At 31.2% G+C, this 18119-nt stretch overlaps 4 protein-coding genes and 1 long non-coding RNA gene across 11 annotated transcripts in view; 2 read left to right on the top strand and 3 right to left on the bottom strand.

The window, feature by feature from the left end:
- The window catches only part of LOC124432683 (nesprin-1), a 40275-nt gene extending 36860 nt beyond the window's left edge, over positions 1 to 3415 (bottom strand). The window contains exon 1 of the mRNA XM_046981768.1: positions 2085 to 3415. Coding sequence (XP_046837724.1) covers positions 2085 to 2787 — 703 coding nt within the window. The 5' untranslated portion in view covers positions 2788 to 3415. The remainder of the gene's footprint in view (positions 1 to 2084) is intronic.
- A 204-nt stretch (positions 3416 to 3619) lies between these two features.
- LOC124432693 lies at positions 3620 to 4903 on the top strand. The gene is made up of 3 exons (XR_006944361.1): positions 3620 to 4307; positions 4474 to 4639; positions 4766 to 4903. It is a non-coding gene; the product is annotated as an uncharacterized LOC124432693 (long non-coding RNA).
- Positions 4646 to 9241, bottom strand: LOC124432689 (extensin-like). Of its 2 annotated transcripts, XM_046981786.1 has the most exons (4): positions 8445 to 9241; positions 6686 to 8325; positions 5202 to 5622; positions 4646 to 4910 (listed from the first exon to the last, which is right to left on the bottom strand). In XM_046981786.1, exons 3-4 carry the CDS (start codon positions 5568 to 5570, stop codon positions 4647 to 4649), a joined length of 633 nt encoding a protein of 210 aa, XP_046837742.1. In that variant the 5' UTR covers positions 5571 to 5622; positions 6686 to 8325; positions 8445 to 9241; the 3' UTR covers position 4646. The 2 variants fall into 2 exon arrangements, with proteins under 2 accessions (XP_046837742.1, XP_046837741.1); XM_046981785.1 differs by having other exon boundaries at positions 8174 to 9241.
- Positions 9242 to 9257: 16 nt separating this feature from the next.
- On the bottom strand, positions 9258 to 12060 carry LOC124432681 (histone PARylation factor 1). Its single transcript, XM_046981760.1, has 5 exons — positions 11780 to 12060; positions 10302 to 10862; positions 10044 to 10189; positions 9733 to 9971; positions 9258 to 9658 (listed from the first exon to the last, which is right to left on the bottom strand). The coding sequence occupies exons 1-5, from the start codon at positions 11915 to 11917 to the stop codon at positions 9357 to 9359; spliced, it is 1386 nt and encodes a 461-aa protein (XP_046837716.1). The 5' UTR covers positions 11918 to 12060; the 3' UTR covers positions 9258 to 9356.
- A 136-nt stretch (positions 12061 to 12196) lies between these two features.
- On the top strand, positions 12197 to 17423 carry LOC124432682 (histone-lysine N-methyltransferase SETMAR-like). 6 transcript variants are annotated; one of them, XM_046981762.1, is made up of 3 exons: positions 12199 to 12420; positions 12614 to 13343; positions 14102 to 17423. In XM_046981762.1, exon 3 carries the CDS (start codon positions 14540 to 14542, stop codon positions 15530 to 15532), a length of 993 nt encoding a protein of 330 aa, XP_046837718.1. In that variant the 5' UTR covers positions 12199 to 12420; positions 12614 to 13343; positions 14102 to 14539; the 3' UTR covers positions 15533 to 17423. The 6 variants fall into 6 exon arrangements, with proteins under 6 accessions (XP_046837721.1, XP_046837718.1, XP_046837717.1 ...); XM_046981764.1 differs by lacking the exon at positions 12199 to 12420 and having other exon boundaries at positions 12429 to 12747; positions 12827 to 13343; XM_046981767.1 differs by lacking the exon at positions 12199 to 12420 and having other exon boundaries at positions 12429 to 13343; positions 14102 to 14465; positions 14592 to 17423.
- Positions 17424 to 18119: the final 696 nt, after the last annotated feature.

Raw genomic sequence — 18119 nt, 5'->3', positions numbered from 1 at the left:
AAGCTTATCGATCGACCCAATTGGACCGTCAACTACTGACTTTTTCTTTTAGGGCAGAACCAGCCTTACCATCGTCGGCATACATATTATTCGTAATCGTTTATTCAAAGAGATAATAGCGAGCGTTCACCATGATCATTGTCGAGCTTGTAAGAAATAAAATATAAAATAAAAGTTCTCATTATTCTCCTGAGACCGAATTACTTTACTCCGAGACTATTTTATAAAATCATTTTCTGAAGCTAAATACATAATATATATGTAAAATTAATGTAATCATACAAGAAACCAGAAAGATACAAGGGCTTAGACTTAATGATCTTTATGTTAAAACATGCGTTCTTTTAATACATATCTATATAATTCCCATTTAATTTATTCGTCTTCTTACGAAAATCAACGAAGGCGATCTCTGATCACGGCATGCAATAATCGTTCCTCGCCATGTAGACAGATTACACATTCAGGAAAAGAAATCGGAGAGCGAAAGAGCGAACACGATTCGACCAAGAAGATAGGAAAGGCGATAGCCTTGAACTGACGCTGCTCGCTTACGTCACCATTAACCATTAGCGGCGTTACCACATTGAGGTTTATATATGTCTGTCTGTCGCTTAAATTTACTATCACAGTCCGATGCAAATTGTAAACAATAGCGTAGAATATCGCCTTTATGATGACGTCTACTACCGTAACACTTTACTGTACGCATACCATGATTTAACAATGAGATCGAAACCATCAACCATCGTTAATTAAGATACTTTTGATTAAACAAAAATTGCTCGAAGATGAAGAATTAATAAACAAAAAAAAATGGAAAAAAGTATTCTACTTACTTCGAACATCAAATTTATAAATTATCGCATCGGCGAATAAAAAAAATGAAAGATGAGAATGCATTATGAGAAATTATGTAAAGGAGTTGTTAAAAATGAAATCTGAGTAAGACTACTTGCGTAAGATGATTACTTGATAATAATGAGAATTTGTAAAAGATGTCAGATTCATGACCGTGATATTTAAGAGAATAAATCTAATTCTAAGCGTTATTATTTTCATGCATTGCACATTCTCAATGTCCTTGCATCGAAAAACCTAATTTTTCGATCGTTGATAATGAATTTATTCTATTATGAGCTCGTTGAAAAAGATTCGAGAGTTTTATACCTTATATAATTATAATTAAATACCTTAATCTCTCGTGCGATATATAAAACCAACCAGAGGTTGTAACTTTAATAATCATTAAACGTTAATACCCATACGTAAACTATAATTAAACGACACCGTGAGATCTATTAAGAGATAGATGTACTTATACGCTGCAATTAAGAAACGATAACGACGATTGATCGATGAGTAACGACCTAAAAACCAATGGAAACACACAATGTTACGCGTTTCATTAATTCTCTGTTAAGAAAATATTCTCGTTCTACGTTTTCTGCGTATTTCAATTTTCAATACACGTTACCAAGAGAAATTACAATAAATTTTCTAAAAAGTATCGAATTCTTTCAATCAAATTTTATCAAGGAAACAGCTTAATTCATGATAAAGAAGAGTAAACATTATAAGAGTGCACTGATAAGCATTAAACGAATATAATCAATGATTAAAGATACTATCAAATTTCAAAAGAAGTAATCGTCGAAGTGACAAATAACAATAAAATTAAGCGAATAATATCTCACCTTCGATTTTCTCAGATTAATAAAGTACGATTAACAAAATTGGAAAGATCTTATAAATAAATACTTAAATCTATGTATCTATATGTGTAGAATTTGTAATCGAGATACATATATGCTTACACATTCTTATAACAAATTTTACGTTTACCTAAAATACATAGAATGTTTTCATCTTTAAACAAGATTAACTCGGTAAATTAAATGAAAATGTCATCGTTGTAAAAAGATTCGATTCGTATGAAAAAGAAAAATTGTAAGGACTCGCAAACATAAATCCTCTCACGTTCGAAGAATCCTTGACATTATATCCACATGTATATGAGATACATACGAGACACAGAAAAAAGAAGTATTTCTCCTTGAAAGTAAAAAAAAAGTCGATGATACCTTTGATCTGAGCGATATGCGCATCGTATTGGCTCCTGCTACGTAGGTGTTCCATTCTAGCAGCGACATTCTGAAAACTCTGGTTACGATATTCCGCGTACCAAACGGATGGTGGTCGATCGTCCGGTGAAAAATGTTGAGAATTACTGTCTCTTCTTTGAAAGAAATTCTCTTCCGATGGAAATTTAGTAAAGGATGTTACCGAACTGGACTTACTACCACCATGACTTTGAGCACCGTGACTATGACTCTGATAAGCGGAGTCTTCAAGGGCGTGTTCCTCGCTCGGTGTCCTACTCATTTCCGGGAATACGATCGGGTCACTTGTAGAAACATTAGGATCATTTATGGAGGTCGACGAGATTATTTCTCTAGTACTTTTTCTAACGATGACCTTCTCAAATTTGACGACTTTAGCGCCATTTAGATCACCCTCTTCAATAAGTCTCTCGAAACTTTCTTCGAAGGAGGAATCGCTGGTTCTTGACGATGGTCTCGCATATGATGAACGGAAGACACGAGCACGCGAGGAATCGACTTCATCTGGAGGTTCATCGGTACTTGTTGGTGAGCCTCGACCACCGGTCCATACTTGTTCGAAAAAGTTCACCCTATCTCGAAGTCGACCACCACGTGGCGTTCTAGGACTATCCTGACGATCAGGACCACCTTCGTTCCTAGGTGGAGTGCCTTGTCGCGACATATTTTTATGTTTAATTTATGCTCGCGAGGATCGAGCTCGATTCATTTACTGTACAGTCATCCCATTGAAAGTTGACCTCACGATCGTCGAGCGATGTTTTCTACAAATGCCGTCTCTTCCGGTCTTCTTCATTGAAGAGTCTCGGCTCTTTTTGATTCTTTCGTAGATGTAAACCAATTAGTAGACACCTGTTCAATGGATACCACACCCCATGTACTGTATAGAAAAGAGAGAGAGAGAAAGAGAGAGAGAGAGAGAGAGAGAGAGAAAGAGAGAGACAGAGAGAAAAAAAATATTCTTCACGCGCCGTTGACACCGCACCCTCTCGACGTTCGGTCGTCCGCATCGACAGGGACAGCTGCTGTTTTTGCTGTTGCTGGTACTACTTTTGGTAGCCTGTTCACACCGGCCCGGTTCGTTCTTCTTTATTAATATGTGTTAATATGTCTGGCTCAATTTTATATAACACGTATTACTTCGGATTACGTACTGGAGACGGCACGTAACGCGTATGCAAATGTCGCGCGTGCGTGCCTGAGTATATGGAATGCACGTATATACATAAAGGAACGTACTGTGCCCGCGCACGACGAGCGTCGGTTCGATACTGGAGGCACTTCAAGCGATGTTGCTTCCACCTTGTTCGCAAGTCCCACCGCCCGCGCTCTCCGTCACTATTATAAAGGCAACGACAACGACGAGTACGATGACGAAGATACAAGGATAACGAGGATAACAGAGGCAACAACAAATACGACAACGAAAATGAGGATAACGAGTCAGTCAGCGTAATAACATAAACGACGACAGCGTCGAAGCGGTTTTGGCATTGACGTCGATGGAATCGGCATTTCTCCCCTCTCCTATATTCTCTATACGAAACCTTCTCGATCAATCCTCTTATCCTGACCTTTTCTCTCTCTCTCTCTCTCTCTCTCTCTCTCTCCTTCCCTCTCTCTCTCCCTTTCTCTCTTTTTCTCTCCATTACCATCTTTATTTCTCTTCTATCCTTCTTCCTTTCTTTCCGATTAATTCAAGTCTAGTCGCATTGTTCTTATGTAACTAGTCTCATAAACGAATATTTTTTTCATTTTCACGTCCAATCGATCGGACTTTTAAAGCTAGTTTTTCTTGTGATGGTGGACAGGGTAAAATTTATCTCGCATAAAAATCAGTACGATCGATCCGTACTTGGAATAAGAGTTTTAATCGTGAATAGGACGGCCTGTTTCTATTTTATCGACAAGTTATCATAATTTATTTTTGCGAAATGAAAAATGTAATAAAAGTTCTTACGATATTCTAACGACTTAACGACCACCCTATATCGCGTCTTAATCGATCAATCTCTTCATTTCTTTTATTTTCATTCTACTTTTATCTTTGTACTTAATGCCAGTCATTATAATATTACTCACTTTAAATTGATAAGCATTGCAATCATATTTTTACTTTTAAGACTCGATAAGCATGTAATCAACGTTGCTCAATTTACGTACGAAATGAGAACTTCGATTCAGGTGCTCAAAAAGAGTTTTGAATCAAATGTTTCTAATTAATTTTTATGACCTATTTTTTGTGCATAATGATCTAAATATTTTATAAATAATCACGAGAGATTTATTACATTTTCCATGTACAAAAAAAATAAAAATAATAATAAGACTTAAAATTTTCTATTGATAGGATAGAACATCATAGAAACGTGAAATCTGGAATGACGTTTGAGCAACAAGTGGTGAGAAATTGGTTCACGGCAGTTATGTATGCGCTTGATTATGTTCTGGCATAGATACCAGTGCGAACGGAAAAACAATTAGAAGGTTTCTTCGTCAAGATCTTTGAAATAAAGGTCAGAATTAAATTATCAGATTCAAAGCAAACGTTTGCTTACCTTGTAATTGTTGTATCGTAGCCTGATATTCGGCAAGTTTCTCATCAACATAATTTTGGCTTTGACTGGCGATAATTTCTGCAGTACTAGGACCACTGGATTCTTCATCGACTGGTGTGTGATCCAATGGCACACTAATATATTCGTAATCACCGGATCTATAAGGTGCTATCAAGTATTCCGGTGGCGCACAGGGTACAGGTGATATTATATCGGTTCCAAGTGGATTCTATATAAGCATATAATTATTTTTTGAATAAAATATTTATTATTATATGCAACTCGCAATTTGTTTATAAAATATAAACATAATAAAAATTAATTTATATTTTCTATCATATCTACAAATGTACAAGATAGCATGTTGCTAGTAAATCGATACTAAATGTCAAGATAAGACTAACTATATTTGAAGAACTAATGATACGATAGCGTGACTACTAACACCAATATTGACAATTATAAGTCTCGCATAATAAGTGATTGATATTGGTATTAGTATTGCTATTGCTGTACTAACCTGTACTGGTATAAATGGTCGAGGAGATTGATTTCCTTGAGCAAGAGACGATGGCCATCGTGGTCTTGGACATTGAATGTAATTATGCGGTGGATAACCAAAAACTGGTGACAACCCAGGTGAAATTGGCATTCCGATCGGTACAGGACTCATTGAATGAACCACACCAGGATATGAATGTGGTGACATTGGACGGGTATGATGGACAGGTGTCGGTGGTCTTCGTGAAGAGGAAGGCGAATATACCGACGGTGGTTTGAACATGTTCGACGGAGTGGATGTGTTTGGTCCACTTGGCGTACTGGTTCTACCTGAGGAAGCGCCGGGAGGTCCATGACCTCCTGGCGGTCTAGACGGATGCTGTGACATTACGCTTAGCTATTTCGAAATGTTCTGCACCTCTTCTTGATTTCTATCATTACTGCAAAACAAAATAAATAGTAAGACTGACTTGACATCATATATCTTAAATCATTTTTTCAGTATTTAAACGTCGGTAAAGTAAAAAAAAAATTATTAAAAGAAGAATTAGCTAAAAGTGAATTGAAGTAATTATTATTTTCAATTCTTCTTAACAATTCTATAGATTTGTACGAAAGGATTAGGAACAATTGAAAATCAAAGTTTGAGATAATCCGAGGATTACAAGATAGTTATTTGGCTATACTTAAAGACTTGCATATGCACCTATACATTCTAAGAGAAATCAATCGACCAAACTCTGGGTCGCATAGTGACAGTGAGATGAGTAAATCTGGATGGCTCCAGGCCAAAAGTATCTTGAAATAGGGTGCCTACATTGTTAGCACGTATCTATGAATTCTTATACATTAATATGAAATCAGAACGTTTTGTCATAAAATATATATATACCAGATGTAAATTAGATGTTTGACAATTGTCATCAATAAAGCCAAGTCATTGTTATTTAGTTATTGTAATCAATTAGTTGCGAATTGAATTACAATTTAACAGATCTATTATCACTATTTTTTTTAATTTGATAATTATTTATTTAAAAACTTTAAAAGATAGTTTTAATTTTCTTGACTTAATTTTATTTACTATTGTCAATACAATATTCTGACTTCAAATTGTTAAGTCTTTGTTATAATTAAAACGTACGTTAGACCAAGAAAGCATTTGTAGAACTTCTGTAAGAAGTTTTAGATTCAGAAAGAGTTCATTGATACTAAAAGGTTTGGCACCTGGAAGGTGCATACGCGTGTAAAGATCATTCATATTAACGATACTTATAGTCATTGAAACGATGTTTATAGTCATTGAAAAATAATGATAAACGAATAACTATTCAATGTATAAAATTATAAATGGTCCGTTTTATGCCTTATCTGTTACATATATACATATTCTATTTTTACATCAAGCAAATACATATTACATGATGTATAATTAAACGACAATCTCCTTTGAATTATTTAAAATATATCGATATATTTAAAAGTATTGAATAAGATGAAAACCTTAAGGTTCTTTGTTGGATGTCGAGTGTAGGCCGCCTAAATATAGTACCATTTCTATTTTTGCGTACTGCGACGCTTATATACAAGCGTCCGACAAACCACCACCAGGTATATTCACGATGAGTGCATCAGATATTTTAGAAAGTGACAGACACACATATTAGCAGCCGCGATCGCCCTTCCAGTCACATCACAGACACGTGTGCACGTGCGTAATTTTTGTTTTCGGCACTCCTTCCTCTCTCTCTCTCTCTCTCTCTCTCTCTCTCTCTCTCTCTCTCTTTCTCTCTCTCTGTATTTATCTATCTATCTGTCTATCTATCTATCTATCTATCTATCTATCTATCTATCTATCTATCTATCTATCTATCTATCTTTCTTATGCTGTCACTGATATCAGCATTTCCACAAATATTTCGTTTCTTCAAAAACGTTCTCCAGTCTGAAGATAGTTGGCGGTACCTTCGATTATGACCATGACCCATTAAACGGACAAAAATAAATATAATATACATACATTTGCAAAACATATACCAGAAAATTGTCCGGATAATTAAAGTGATCGGCTTGTAATATAAATGTAATATTCAAAGTGAAATACATCTTACTAATAATTGTAATCAATTTTGATCGATTAGAATTTTGTTTGCTATAGTAAAAAAAAAATTATTCACAAATTACATAACACTATTTACGAGATGTAGAGAGATATGAATATAATTTACATAATTTAAAGATTATTATATATATCAAGAAATGATTTCGTAACATAATGTTAGAAAATGCATAAGTAATTAAAGGTAATACTATGCTATACTTGTAACAAAAATCGAGATAGACATTCGTTTTCGAAATAGGTAAAATGTAAATTTACGAATATCAAAGTACGTTTTTCTTTTGACATGTATTATGCTAATATACTGGCAAACTCTGTCTTAGCACACAAATTTTTTTTTTTTAGTTCATTGTCTAAATTTTATGCAAATATCAAAAGATTAGATCATTCTCGAAGAAATATTGAATCGAAAATTGAGTTCGATTTCGAGATGGATTATTCGATGGAAGAGACATAAAACGGCGCAGCACCAGTCTCTGGATCCTGGACCTTAGATGCTGCGTCCAAAAATAAAATCTCTGCCGAATTGGTGATCAGAAATAGTCCCGTTCGGAACGGATGTCGTTGACAGAGGTTGCTCACATTGGCCCAGCAATGGGCAATTATTGGAACTCATCCATTGCTAATATTCACCCACGTGAATCACAATGATGTCGCAAACTTGTTTTTTTTAATTCGCTAACATACGATCTAATTAAAAGCACCAATAGCACTAACATCTCGAATATTTGTTATATCCAAATAGCAAGAAAATGTGGATTCCTATTTAGAGTAGGATCCATTCTACATATCGAGTGATTATTATTTTTCTATACAAACTTATCTAGCCAAATTCAATGAATAAGATCTATAAGAGTAAAATCAATACTCACCGACAAATCCCGAAGTAAACGTCAGTGTAATCAATGGTGAAATTTAACGTGCTCTGATCAAACAAATTCACTCGAAATGGCTTCGTAAACGCACTTCTGATGTAATCCTTGTGCTCCTTTTTATGGATGTGCAATTTTCGCTAAAATCTCTCCTGAAGAATAATATGAATGATAATAATGTAGAGCACTAAAAAAAACTTTATCGAATAAATTTGTCCACAATCCAAATACAGAAACGTAAGTAAAAAAATCGTACGAAGAAAAAACAAACCAAAGCGTCTATCGTAGGAAAACCGAATCGTCTATCTCCAGTCCGTGACCAAGTTCATGAAGAGACTGTCTTCAACACCGTGTCATTGGTCCACGGTAGGCGCCGCGACGCTAGCCGGCGCTTTTATATTTAACTTTTGCATCATTCGACGTACGATTTAACGGCAGTCGCTTCCCCTGCTCTACCATTACTCCTTCTTCTTCTATCTCTTTTCTTTTTTCTTATCCTGTTCTTACCTCTCCTCTCGACTCTTCTTCGTAACCGCCCTATTTTCTTGTGCTTTTTACTTCGATGATGGCACGTGCTACGTTCAGCTTCTAATGACGTTACTTACATTTATAGCTCATCGATAATTTTGGTCAGCCATTCGTTTGTAGATGAAGAATAAAATTCATTGAGAATATCAATGATTCAATTGTTCGAGATGATTTGGAAATAAGAAACCAATTACCTTAATAAATCAATTTGTAATACGATACTATTAAATGTTTGGTTCATTTCGTTAGAACCGATACTAGGAACTTAACATTTCAGGATAATAATTCAGGAAATTTATTATAAAAGTATATTTCAACAAACAATTTTATAAATATTTATGATATTTGGAAATAAATATCTAGGATTTAAATACAGAAAGTAAATCTATTTAATCCAGTTTTAAGAAAATTAGAGTTACACCTATGTATCTTCCTCTAATTATTTCTTCTAAGATTAAAGCGGATAGTTTATTTTGAATAAATTCTCATCACTGTTATTAAATAAATTTATTAAAATATAAATTTTTTTAATCTTATAATATTATAGATGTATGCCTTACATAAGTATTATTAAATAATTTCATAAGTATATTATCTGGCATTTATAATTAATTAAAGCTTGCATTAAAATTATATATTTTAAGATTAAAAAATTTTAAATGACGGTTAAGTCATTACCACGTTTTCTATTCTTCAAGTGTACCTTAATTATTTCTAAAAATTCTGGACGATTAAGATGCGTGTAAGCAATGGAAAACATTTGCAATGCTGTCTTTTCAATATGCACATTACCACTAGAAAACAGATCATGTGCCAATTCTAAACAAGTTCCGAAGTCACATTCATCTGCAGCTATTGTTGCGAGGCGTACAACTTCATCGAGTTTAGACATTGCTTTTTTACGCTCTTCTAAGGAATTTGCCTCATCTATTTTCTTAAATATTTGTTGTAATTCTTCTAAAATATCAATAGTAAAATTATACTGTAGTTATAAATAGATATGTAGTAGAAATAGAGTAGAAGTTTCTTACTGTCAGTCACTGATAATTCTCTATAACCTAATTGTGTTTTCTTATTATATGGTACAACGATCCCAGCTTTATGAAATGTCCTTGCAACGACTTTCTTCTCCCGATTTATCATTTTGTCTGTTTTGCTTTCTAAAGTTATATTATGTTTCTGAGCAAATTCTTTTAATTGTTTTTGAAGTTGTAATATACTTGTCTTTTCGAATAGATTGGCCGTTTTCAATGCATCTTCGATACAAACACTGCAATTATATAAACAGTATTTTAAAATATTGTATGAAAGTTAAAAATTTTATGTTTGAATACATACTTACTTAACTGCACCAAATACATTTTCTGCCTCAGGTTGTATTATACAATTTACATCTGCTTTATTTTTTACTACAAATATTGGCTTTTCATTAGGCTCATCTCTCCAATATCCAAGATGTAAACCATCTTTTTCTCCTGTAATAATTGTCTATAAAAGAGATGAATATATACATAATGACAAAAATCTCATTATGATGCTTTTAATTATTTATTAAAGATTTTGAAAATAACTGTATTTAAATATTTAGTTTAATACATACTTGAAATTCTGGTGGATCATAATAATATCTCCAATGTCCAAGATATTTTTCTTTATCTTTATTTTTAAAACTTTTTAATTTATTATCTAAAATATCGAAAGGACCTACGAGATTGAGATGAACGGATTTTAGTGCCCTCAATGCTGCATTTTTGGAAATAAGTTTGCAAAACTCATAAAATTGGTAGAAATCTTCTGGCATTTGAACTAAGAATAAATTTTTAATACTTTCTTTCATACAATTTGGAGATAATATTATACAAGAATCATCACTGTCTGTCTGATTACTATTATCAAGTGAGGTACAAGATTTTTCTTTTATTTCTTCTATATTGTCTTCAACCATTTTCTCATTATTTGATGTTGTAATTAAATGTTCATTATCTGTTTCTATATTATCAGTATGTTCTGAATTATTTACATCAGCATTAGGAACATTAGTCTTAACTTTTTGAATTTTACTCGAAACAGAAACAGAATCTGCTTCTTTCTTATTATCATTTATTTCTTCAAATTTTCTTTTATTCCCAATTAATGTTTTTTGACTAACTTTGGCTTCTTTCTATAAATAAAATATATTTTTATAAATATATATTTTTGATACCTCAACAAATTAATATTGTAGTTATACATTAAAAATCAAAAAATATAACTATCATAGAATTAATGTTGAAATACAGAGTGAAATATGTAACTAAAATCATTACAATTACTGTATAAGTAATGATTTTAAAAACATTTTAGATAGAAGTTAAATTTTGAGGAGAGTATATTCTAATATTATTAGTTTTTTTGTACAAGTGAACATGTAAAATTCATATGAATGTTAACTTTGGTTTCTTAAACGGAATCATATGTTTTTTAATGCTTTAGTTAATAAAGCTTGACAATTTCTATAAAAAAGGATTAACCCATATATGTTGAAAAATGATTAGTTTAGGAGATATTTTAATTTAATCATAAGAACAATAAGAAACTATTATTACTAATATTTATTTACTATTATTCTCACTACACTTTAATGTACATAATTCCTTATCGAAATTAAAATATCTCCTAAACTAATAGTTTTTCAACATAAATAATTTAATATCTTTTTATACAGAATTATAAGCTGGATCGACTAATGTAATAAAAAATATATGATTCGACTTAAAAATAACAAATTTGATTTTTATGTATCTTTTACGCATTCTTCTACCAAAAAACTAATCACGTCAAATTATGTTCGTAATCATTCAACTTTTATCTGAAACATTTTTCATTAAAATCATTATTTACGCAGTAATCGAACAGCTTTCAATTACATGCTAGACCTTGTATAAGAAAATCTATTGATAATATGTAAAAAGCCTTCAAAAAATGTATCTTATATTTTTATAATATTAAAAGATAATAAACATATAATATTATAATATTAAATATAATATTAAAATAATAAAGTTTATAATATTAAAAATAATAAAAATGATATCATACTTTTTTAGTCGAAAAAGGGTGTTTATACTTATTATGGTGTAATGAATTTTTTTGATAACATTTCGCGCCATATCGACAAGGTATTCGTGAATCATTTTTGTAAGCAAGAAACGCTTTATCTTTATAATCTTCTGACATTATAACGAAAAAAGTGAGATATAAAATAGTGAAAAATAAGATAATTATTTTATACTGTACATTTATAAGACAGTTAAAAAAGAAATATTTTTATAAGAATTTTCGACAGTTGATATCTTCGCTGTAAATCTATAAACTACAGAGTGCGCCCTCTATTGACCATAATTTCAATGAAATATAAGAAATACTATAGCGAACATGGTGTGCAAGATAAGAACTACTGTGATGTTTCAATGCTGTGACGCTGTAGTCGGAACATCAAAAAAAGAACTATATTTGTTGAGACGGTTTGGTCGTCAGCGAAGTTTAGTACTTGCAAAAAAAGATTATACAAAAAAAAATTGCAAGAGAATTATGTTTTGAAAGTATAGGTTTTTAAATCTATTTTAATCCAAAATAACTACGTTCATTTATCTATCTATAGAATATAGCTTATGTATATATGATTAAAATCAAATTAGCCGCCAAAATAATATATGATATTGTACTGTTTCTATAAAAGTGTAAGTAATGTTCTGTTTATTTGGTTAGAATAACTGTAATTGAATTTGTTATATAGAAAATCGGATTTAATCAACTATCATCATGAAAAAAATCATAAAAAATACCTAAAGTGATTAAAATAAAATGATTGTATATTATATACAGTCCGAGACAAAGTGATAGCATACTCAACATTTTTATTTATTTCTGAAGATGCAAGCAGGAAACTTTTTCCCTCTCTGTTTTATCGATCTCGTTATACATACATATAGAAAATCGCTTTATTGGAATGTGATAACACACATGAGGTCTTTCCACTTATTAAATTTCTTTCTTTCGTTATTCAGGTGTCTACGAAAACATAAGTATAGAATACGTTTGTAGCCATGTTGTGGTTTATTAATTTCTATTAAATTTTGAAAATAGGTCGAGGAAAGACTCTAAATAAAAGTGAAATCGACAGAATTTTAGTATTACGATTAAAGAATTACCCTATCTTAAAAATAGTAAAACTATTCAGTAGAAGTCGTAATGCAATACTTAATTTATTAAAGGATTCTAAAAATTATGGAAAAAAAAGACCATTGTATAACAAGTTTTGACAGAACGACAAAAAAGAGCTTCTTTACGGAAAGCTTCTAATTCCAAAGAAACTGCAGGAGAAATTGCTAAAGAAGCAAGTATTGTAACATAAAAAATGTCCAACATATCTTGTAAACATTGGAAACTAAAGAAACGCGCACCATTAACATCATATGTACAGCAGAGGACAATGCTTAATGTTCGCAAAAAATCATTGGAAACAACATTGGAGAAAAGTTATTTTTAGTGATAAGAAAAAATTTAATTTAGATGGTTCAGATGGATGGCATTATTATTTCCATGATCTTCGAAACAGGAACTTATTTTAAGACATCGATAAATGGAAGGAGGAATTGTAATGGTATGAGCAGGAATTGAATACCATAATAGAATAAATATAAATTTTATATAAAACAATGAACAGTCAAATGTATATCAAATTAATAAATGATCAATTGGAAGAACATACTGTTCACATTACATGGAAAAATTGAATATTCCAACAGAATAATGCGTCGATTCATACAGTTAAATCTGTACAAAATTATTTTTCTGTTAATAAGAAAGTTTTAGTCTGGCCTGAATACTCTTCAGATTTGAATATTATAGAAAATGTTTAGTCCGAACTAAACCGAAATATTTATATAGAAGGAAGACAATTTGAAACAATAGAAGAATTAAAATCAAAAATTGTAGAATTAATGTATCACAACAAATTTTTAAATTATACAAATCAATACCAAATCGTTTGCTTGAATTATTACAAACGAAAGGATGTATCACAAAATATTAATAAATTATTTATTCGTTATATAGATATATTTTTTATATAATGTGCTATTACTTTGCCCTACCAACTTTAGTTTCTATTTACATTTTTTTTTTTTTTTGATAACTAGTAAAACATATTCTACAAACGCGATTTTTCGTATATTTACATGTCCAATATATAGGACAAAATATGTATTTTCCTGCATATATCTTCAAAAATAAATAAAAATGTTGAGTGGAAGCTATTATTTTGTTTAGGACTGTATTAGTATATTTTATATTATAATTATAATTTATAACACATACCATTTAACTATAATACTTATTCACAATTTATATCTTTTTTAGACTAAAAACAAAGCATCTGTGGAAATTTAAATCATAGCAGTACAACTATTAAAAGAAGCAAAGGAAAGAGAAAAAGAGAGAGATCAAGAAATTTTACCTCTTATAAGAATAACATTAAAATCTTTATTCTATAATGTTAAACCTATCTAGAATTTTATTTAAAGAACAATTCATTTATAAATATTCCTTCTCAGCCACGAAATATCTCAGATTTCCATGAATGGGTTGATTATCAATATTGGAAATGAAAAACGTATGAAGACACATAGGAATCATATATTGGATTGAAGAAAAAGTTTCTTCGTATTTTCATGGCAGATGACATTACAGTCATATAATTTCAGTAATTGCGTGCGTTTGTAAGGTGACATTACTAAGTATTTTTAGAAAGATTATGATATATTTGTTTATTTATTTAAAAGTTATTACGTTTTGAAAATGAGTGAAAAAGAAGAAATTCGACATGTTTTGAAATTCTTTTACAAAAAAGGGACGAATGCGACTCAGGCTGCTAAAAAAATTTGTGATGTATACGGTCTTGATGCAGTATCAGTACGTGTGGCACAAATCTGGTTCAAGCGGTTTCAATCTGGAAAATTTGATATAAGTGATGCACCTCGCTCTGGTCGGCCAATGACTGAAAAAGTCGATGAAATCATGAAAAAAATTGAGCAAGACCGACACATTAGCAGTCATCATGTCGCTAAGGAGCTAAACATCGACCATAAAACAGTTTTAAACCATTTGAAAAAGGCTGGATACAAAAAAAAACTCGATGTTTGGGTGCCACATGATTTAACAATGAAAAATTTAATGAATCGAATTTCCATCTGTGAATCTTTGTTAAAACGGAACCAAATCGAACCATTTTTGAAGCGACTCATTACGGGCGATGAAAAATGGATCATGTACAACAACGATGTACGGAAAACATCATGGTCAAAGCAAGGATTGGCGTTAAACAAAGTGATGCTATGTGTGTGGTGGGATTGTAAAGGAATTGTTCACTATGAGTTGCTGCCTCCCGGTCAAACGATTGATTCTAATCTCTACTGTCAACAACTGGAAAGATTACGTCAAGCAATCGAAGTAAAACGACCAGAATTAATCAATAATAAAGATGTCATCTTCCATCATGACAATGCCAGGCCCTACACATCATTGATGACTTATCAAAAATTGAGAGAACTTGGCTGGGAAGTTTTAATGCATCCACCGTATAGTCCTGACCTTGCACCGTCAGACTACCATTTGTTTCGGTCTTTGCAGAATTCCCTTAATAATGCAAAGCTGGCTTCAAAAGAGGCCTGTGAAAATTACTTGTCAAAGTTTTTTGTGGAGAAAAAAAAGAAATTCTACAATGACGGGATTATGATTTTACCTCAAAAATGGCAAAAAGTAATTGATCAAAATGGCATGTATTTGGTGTAATAAACTTTGTTTGAAATATAAGAAGCTATTAATTATAACTAATTGCATAAAATATGCTCAGTAGACAAATTGATTACAAGAAACAAGTAGAGAGACCAAGATACTTAATCATTTATGTTGGAAAGACATGTCATGTATGTCAAGATATTTTTGTTTAAAAATTGCCAACGACATATTATACATGTCGGTATGCAGTTGTTGCAATAATAAAAATGACATGTACGATACATCGACTGGAATCGTTATCGAAGTACAATTTCGGAGTGCACTCCGTTACGTGGAGTAATCGATATAATATCCCATAAAAACGTATTTCAAAATTCTTACAATTCGCAATACATTTTCTTATATACCAGTCAAATCAAATAATACATTTGTTTTATTTTAGTAATTTCAACCCATATTGTAAAACAGAGAGCGACAGTAAACTTAGTGATATTATTTCGATAAATATAAAGGAAATAACTAATTAAAATAGATAGTAAAGAAAGATAGTGATAGTGATTATGATTGCGAAAAAATTGTTTTTCCACTTTGGAAGTGATGTTGAATCACTTTTTATGACGAAAATAGAATAGAATCATATCTGAAATATGTGAAAAATTGTGAAATTAATCTAAGGGATGGATATGGAAAGACATTGGAAATGAAAGTAAAATATGACAATATTCATGAATTACAAGTGACGCTTCATGGGGAGTTGCAGTGTAGCGTTTTGACACGTACATCTATGAATTAATCGCCAGTGCAAGTGGTTAAAGTAGAAGAAATTTTTAATTTTGTAGTATTAATTGTATTAACTCTTTGTGATTGAACCATAGGATGTTCCCAGCAAGGCTGCTTTACTGTTGCTGTCATATCAGATATTTCTGACACGAGTATGTGACGGTAATTTAGGCAGTGAAACATAACACTGTTTATCTTAACATACTCTTCACTCATCTATAAAAACTTTGTTTTGTCTGAAGGAACAGTCATTATTTCAGCCAGTTCAAATCATTGCACAAGCAGCAGATTCAGTATTACTGAAATTTACTATCTTTTATTTTTTTAGTATTTATTGTTATATCTTATATATATATCTTATTTTTTACATTTGTAAAAATTATGCTCTAAAATATCTAAAATGAGATGCAAGCCTAGTAATTATAAAGATATGCAAAACAGTGATGATGAATTTTATATAGATTATCATGGTGAGTCCAATGATGGTGACTTCAATGATAATTCAGATAGTGATAGCGATATTATAATGCTTAGAAGAAAACATATAATGCAATTACATTTAACTCACAATGATATTGAAGTAACATTAAGAAGTAATATTCCAAATGAGAATCATATATACCAAGATGTTACACACGAAAATATCGATTTATTAAAAATAGATTTTTCAGCAGAATCTAGGAGTCCAAATGCACAAGTTCCTGTAATATGCACAGAGTCAATCTTTTTCATCAGATTTTTTTACTGATGAGTTGCTTCAAAATATTGTAAAGAAAATAAATCGGTATGCCAGGACAACAATTGTAGACAAAGTATTATCACGTCGGTTGATATGGGATAATTGGGTAGATGTGCTAGTGTCAGAATACAACCATTTGTAAGTGTAATACTCAACATGGGTATTAAAAAATTGTCAGATATGAAAGTCTTCTGATTGCATCAACATAACTCAAAAATATAATTTTTTTGAACATATTTTGGAGAAAAATGTTTTTCCAAATTTATTGGATGTTACATTTAAATATAAATACTTCAAATGATAGAAGCATTAGAATAAGAATTAAAAAATACAGCGACTTGTTAAATTATATTGAAGGCTACATTCAAAGACTATGTTATTCCAAATAAAGAGATTTCAATTGATGAATCAGTCATAAAAGTCAAAGGAAGAATCAATTTTGTTACCACCCCAAAAAACCAACAGAATGGAAAATTCGCATTTATGTATTAGCGGATTCTAACACTGTTTATATACATTCACTTTTACCATACTATGGCAGTTCTACTACAGAATCATTTATACAATCTAATCTTTCAATAACTGCAAAAATTATATTACACCTCTATAAAAAATTATTGAATCAATCCTAATCCATGAGGTTATATTTATACTGATAGATTTTGTACAAGTATAACGTTGGTGCATGAATTATTGAAACTAAAATGTTATATTACTGGAATAATAAATCAAAACCGAAAATACATAGTCCCCACAATACAAAAACTTATATTTAGTAACATGAATGTTCTTGGTTGTCGATTTAGAGAAACATTGCTACTATTATGGAAAGACAAAAGGATTGTCATTAAGTACATATTACACAATAAAAATGGTAATAATAAATACAAGATCAAGAAAAGTTGATATAATTACAAAACAGAAATTAAAAGTAATCGCCGAATATAATAAACATACGGACGGTGTCGACCGAGCTGACTAATATTGTACATCCATTTTTTGGAAATTTCGTGAAAAAAATTAATTTTTTGGAATTTAGAAATTTGTTCTGTGAATAGTTATATATTGTACAAGCAAACGTTACAACAAGAAGACAAGACACCTACATGACATCTAAAATTT

The sequence above is a fragment of the Vespa crabro genome, chromosome 1 (assembly GCF_910589235.1).
Source record: "Vespa crabro chromosome 1, iyVesCrab1.2, whole genome shotgun sequence".
Lineage (NCBI taxonomy): Eukaryota > Metazoa > Arthropoda > Insecta > Hymenoptera > Vespidae > Vespa > Vespa crabro.
The sequence above is the reverse complement of the archived record's forward strand: the minus strand, read 5'-3'. Positions and strand labels throughout refer to the sequence as shown.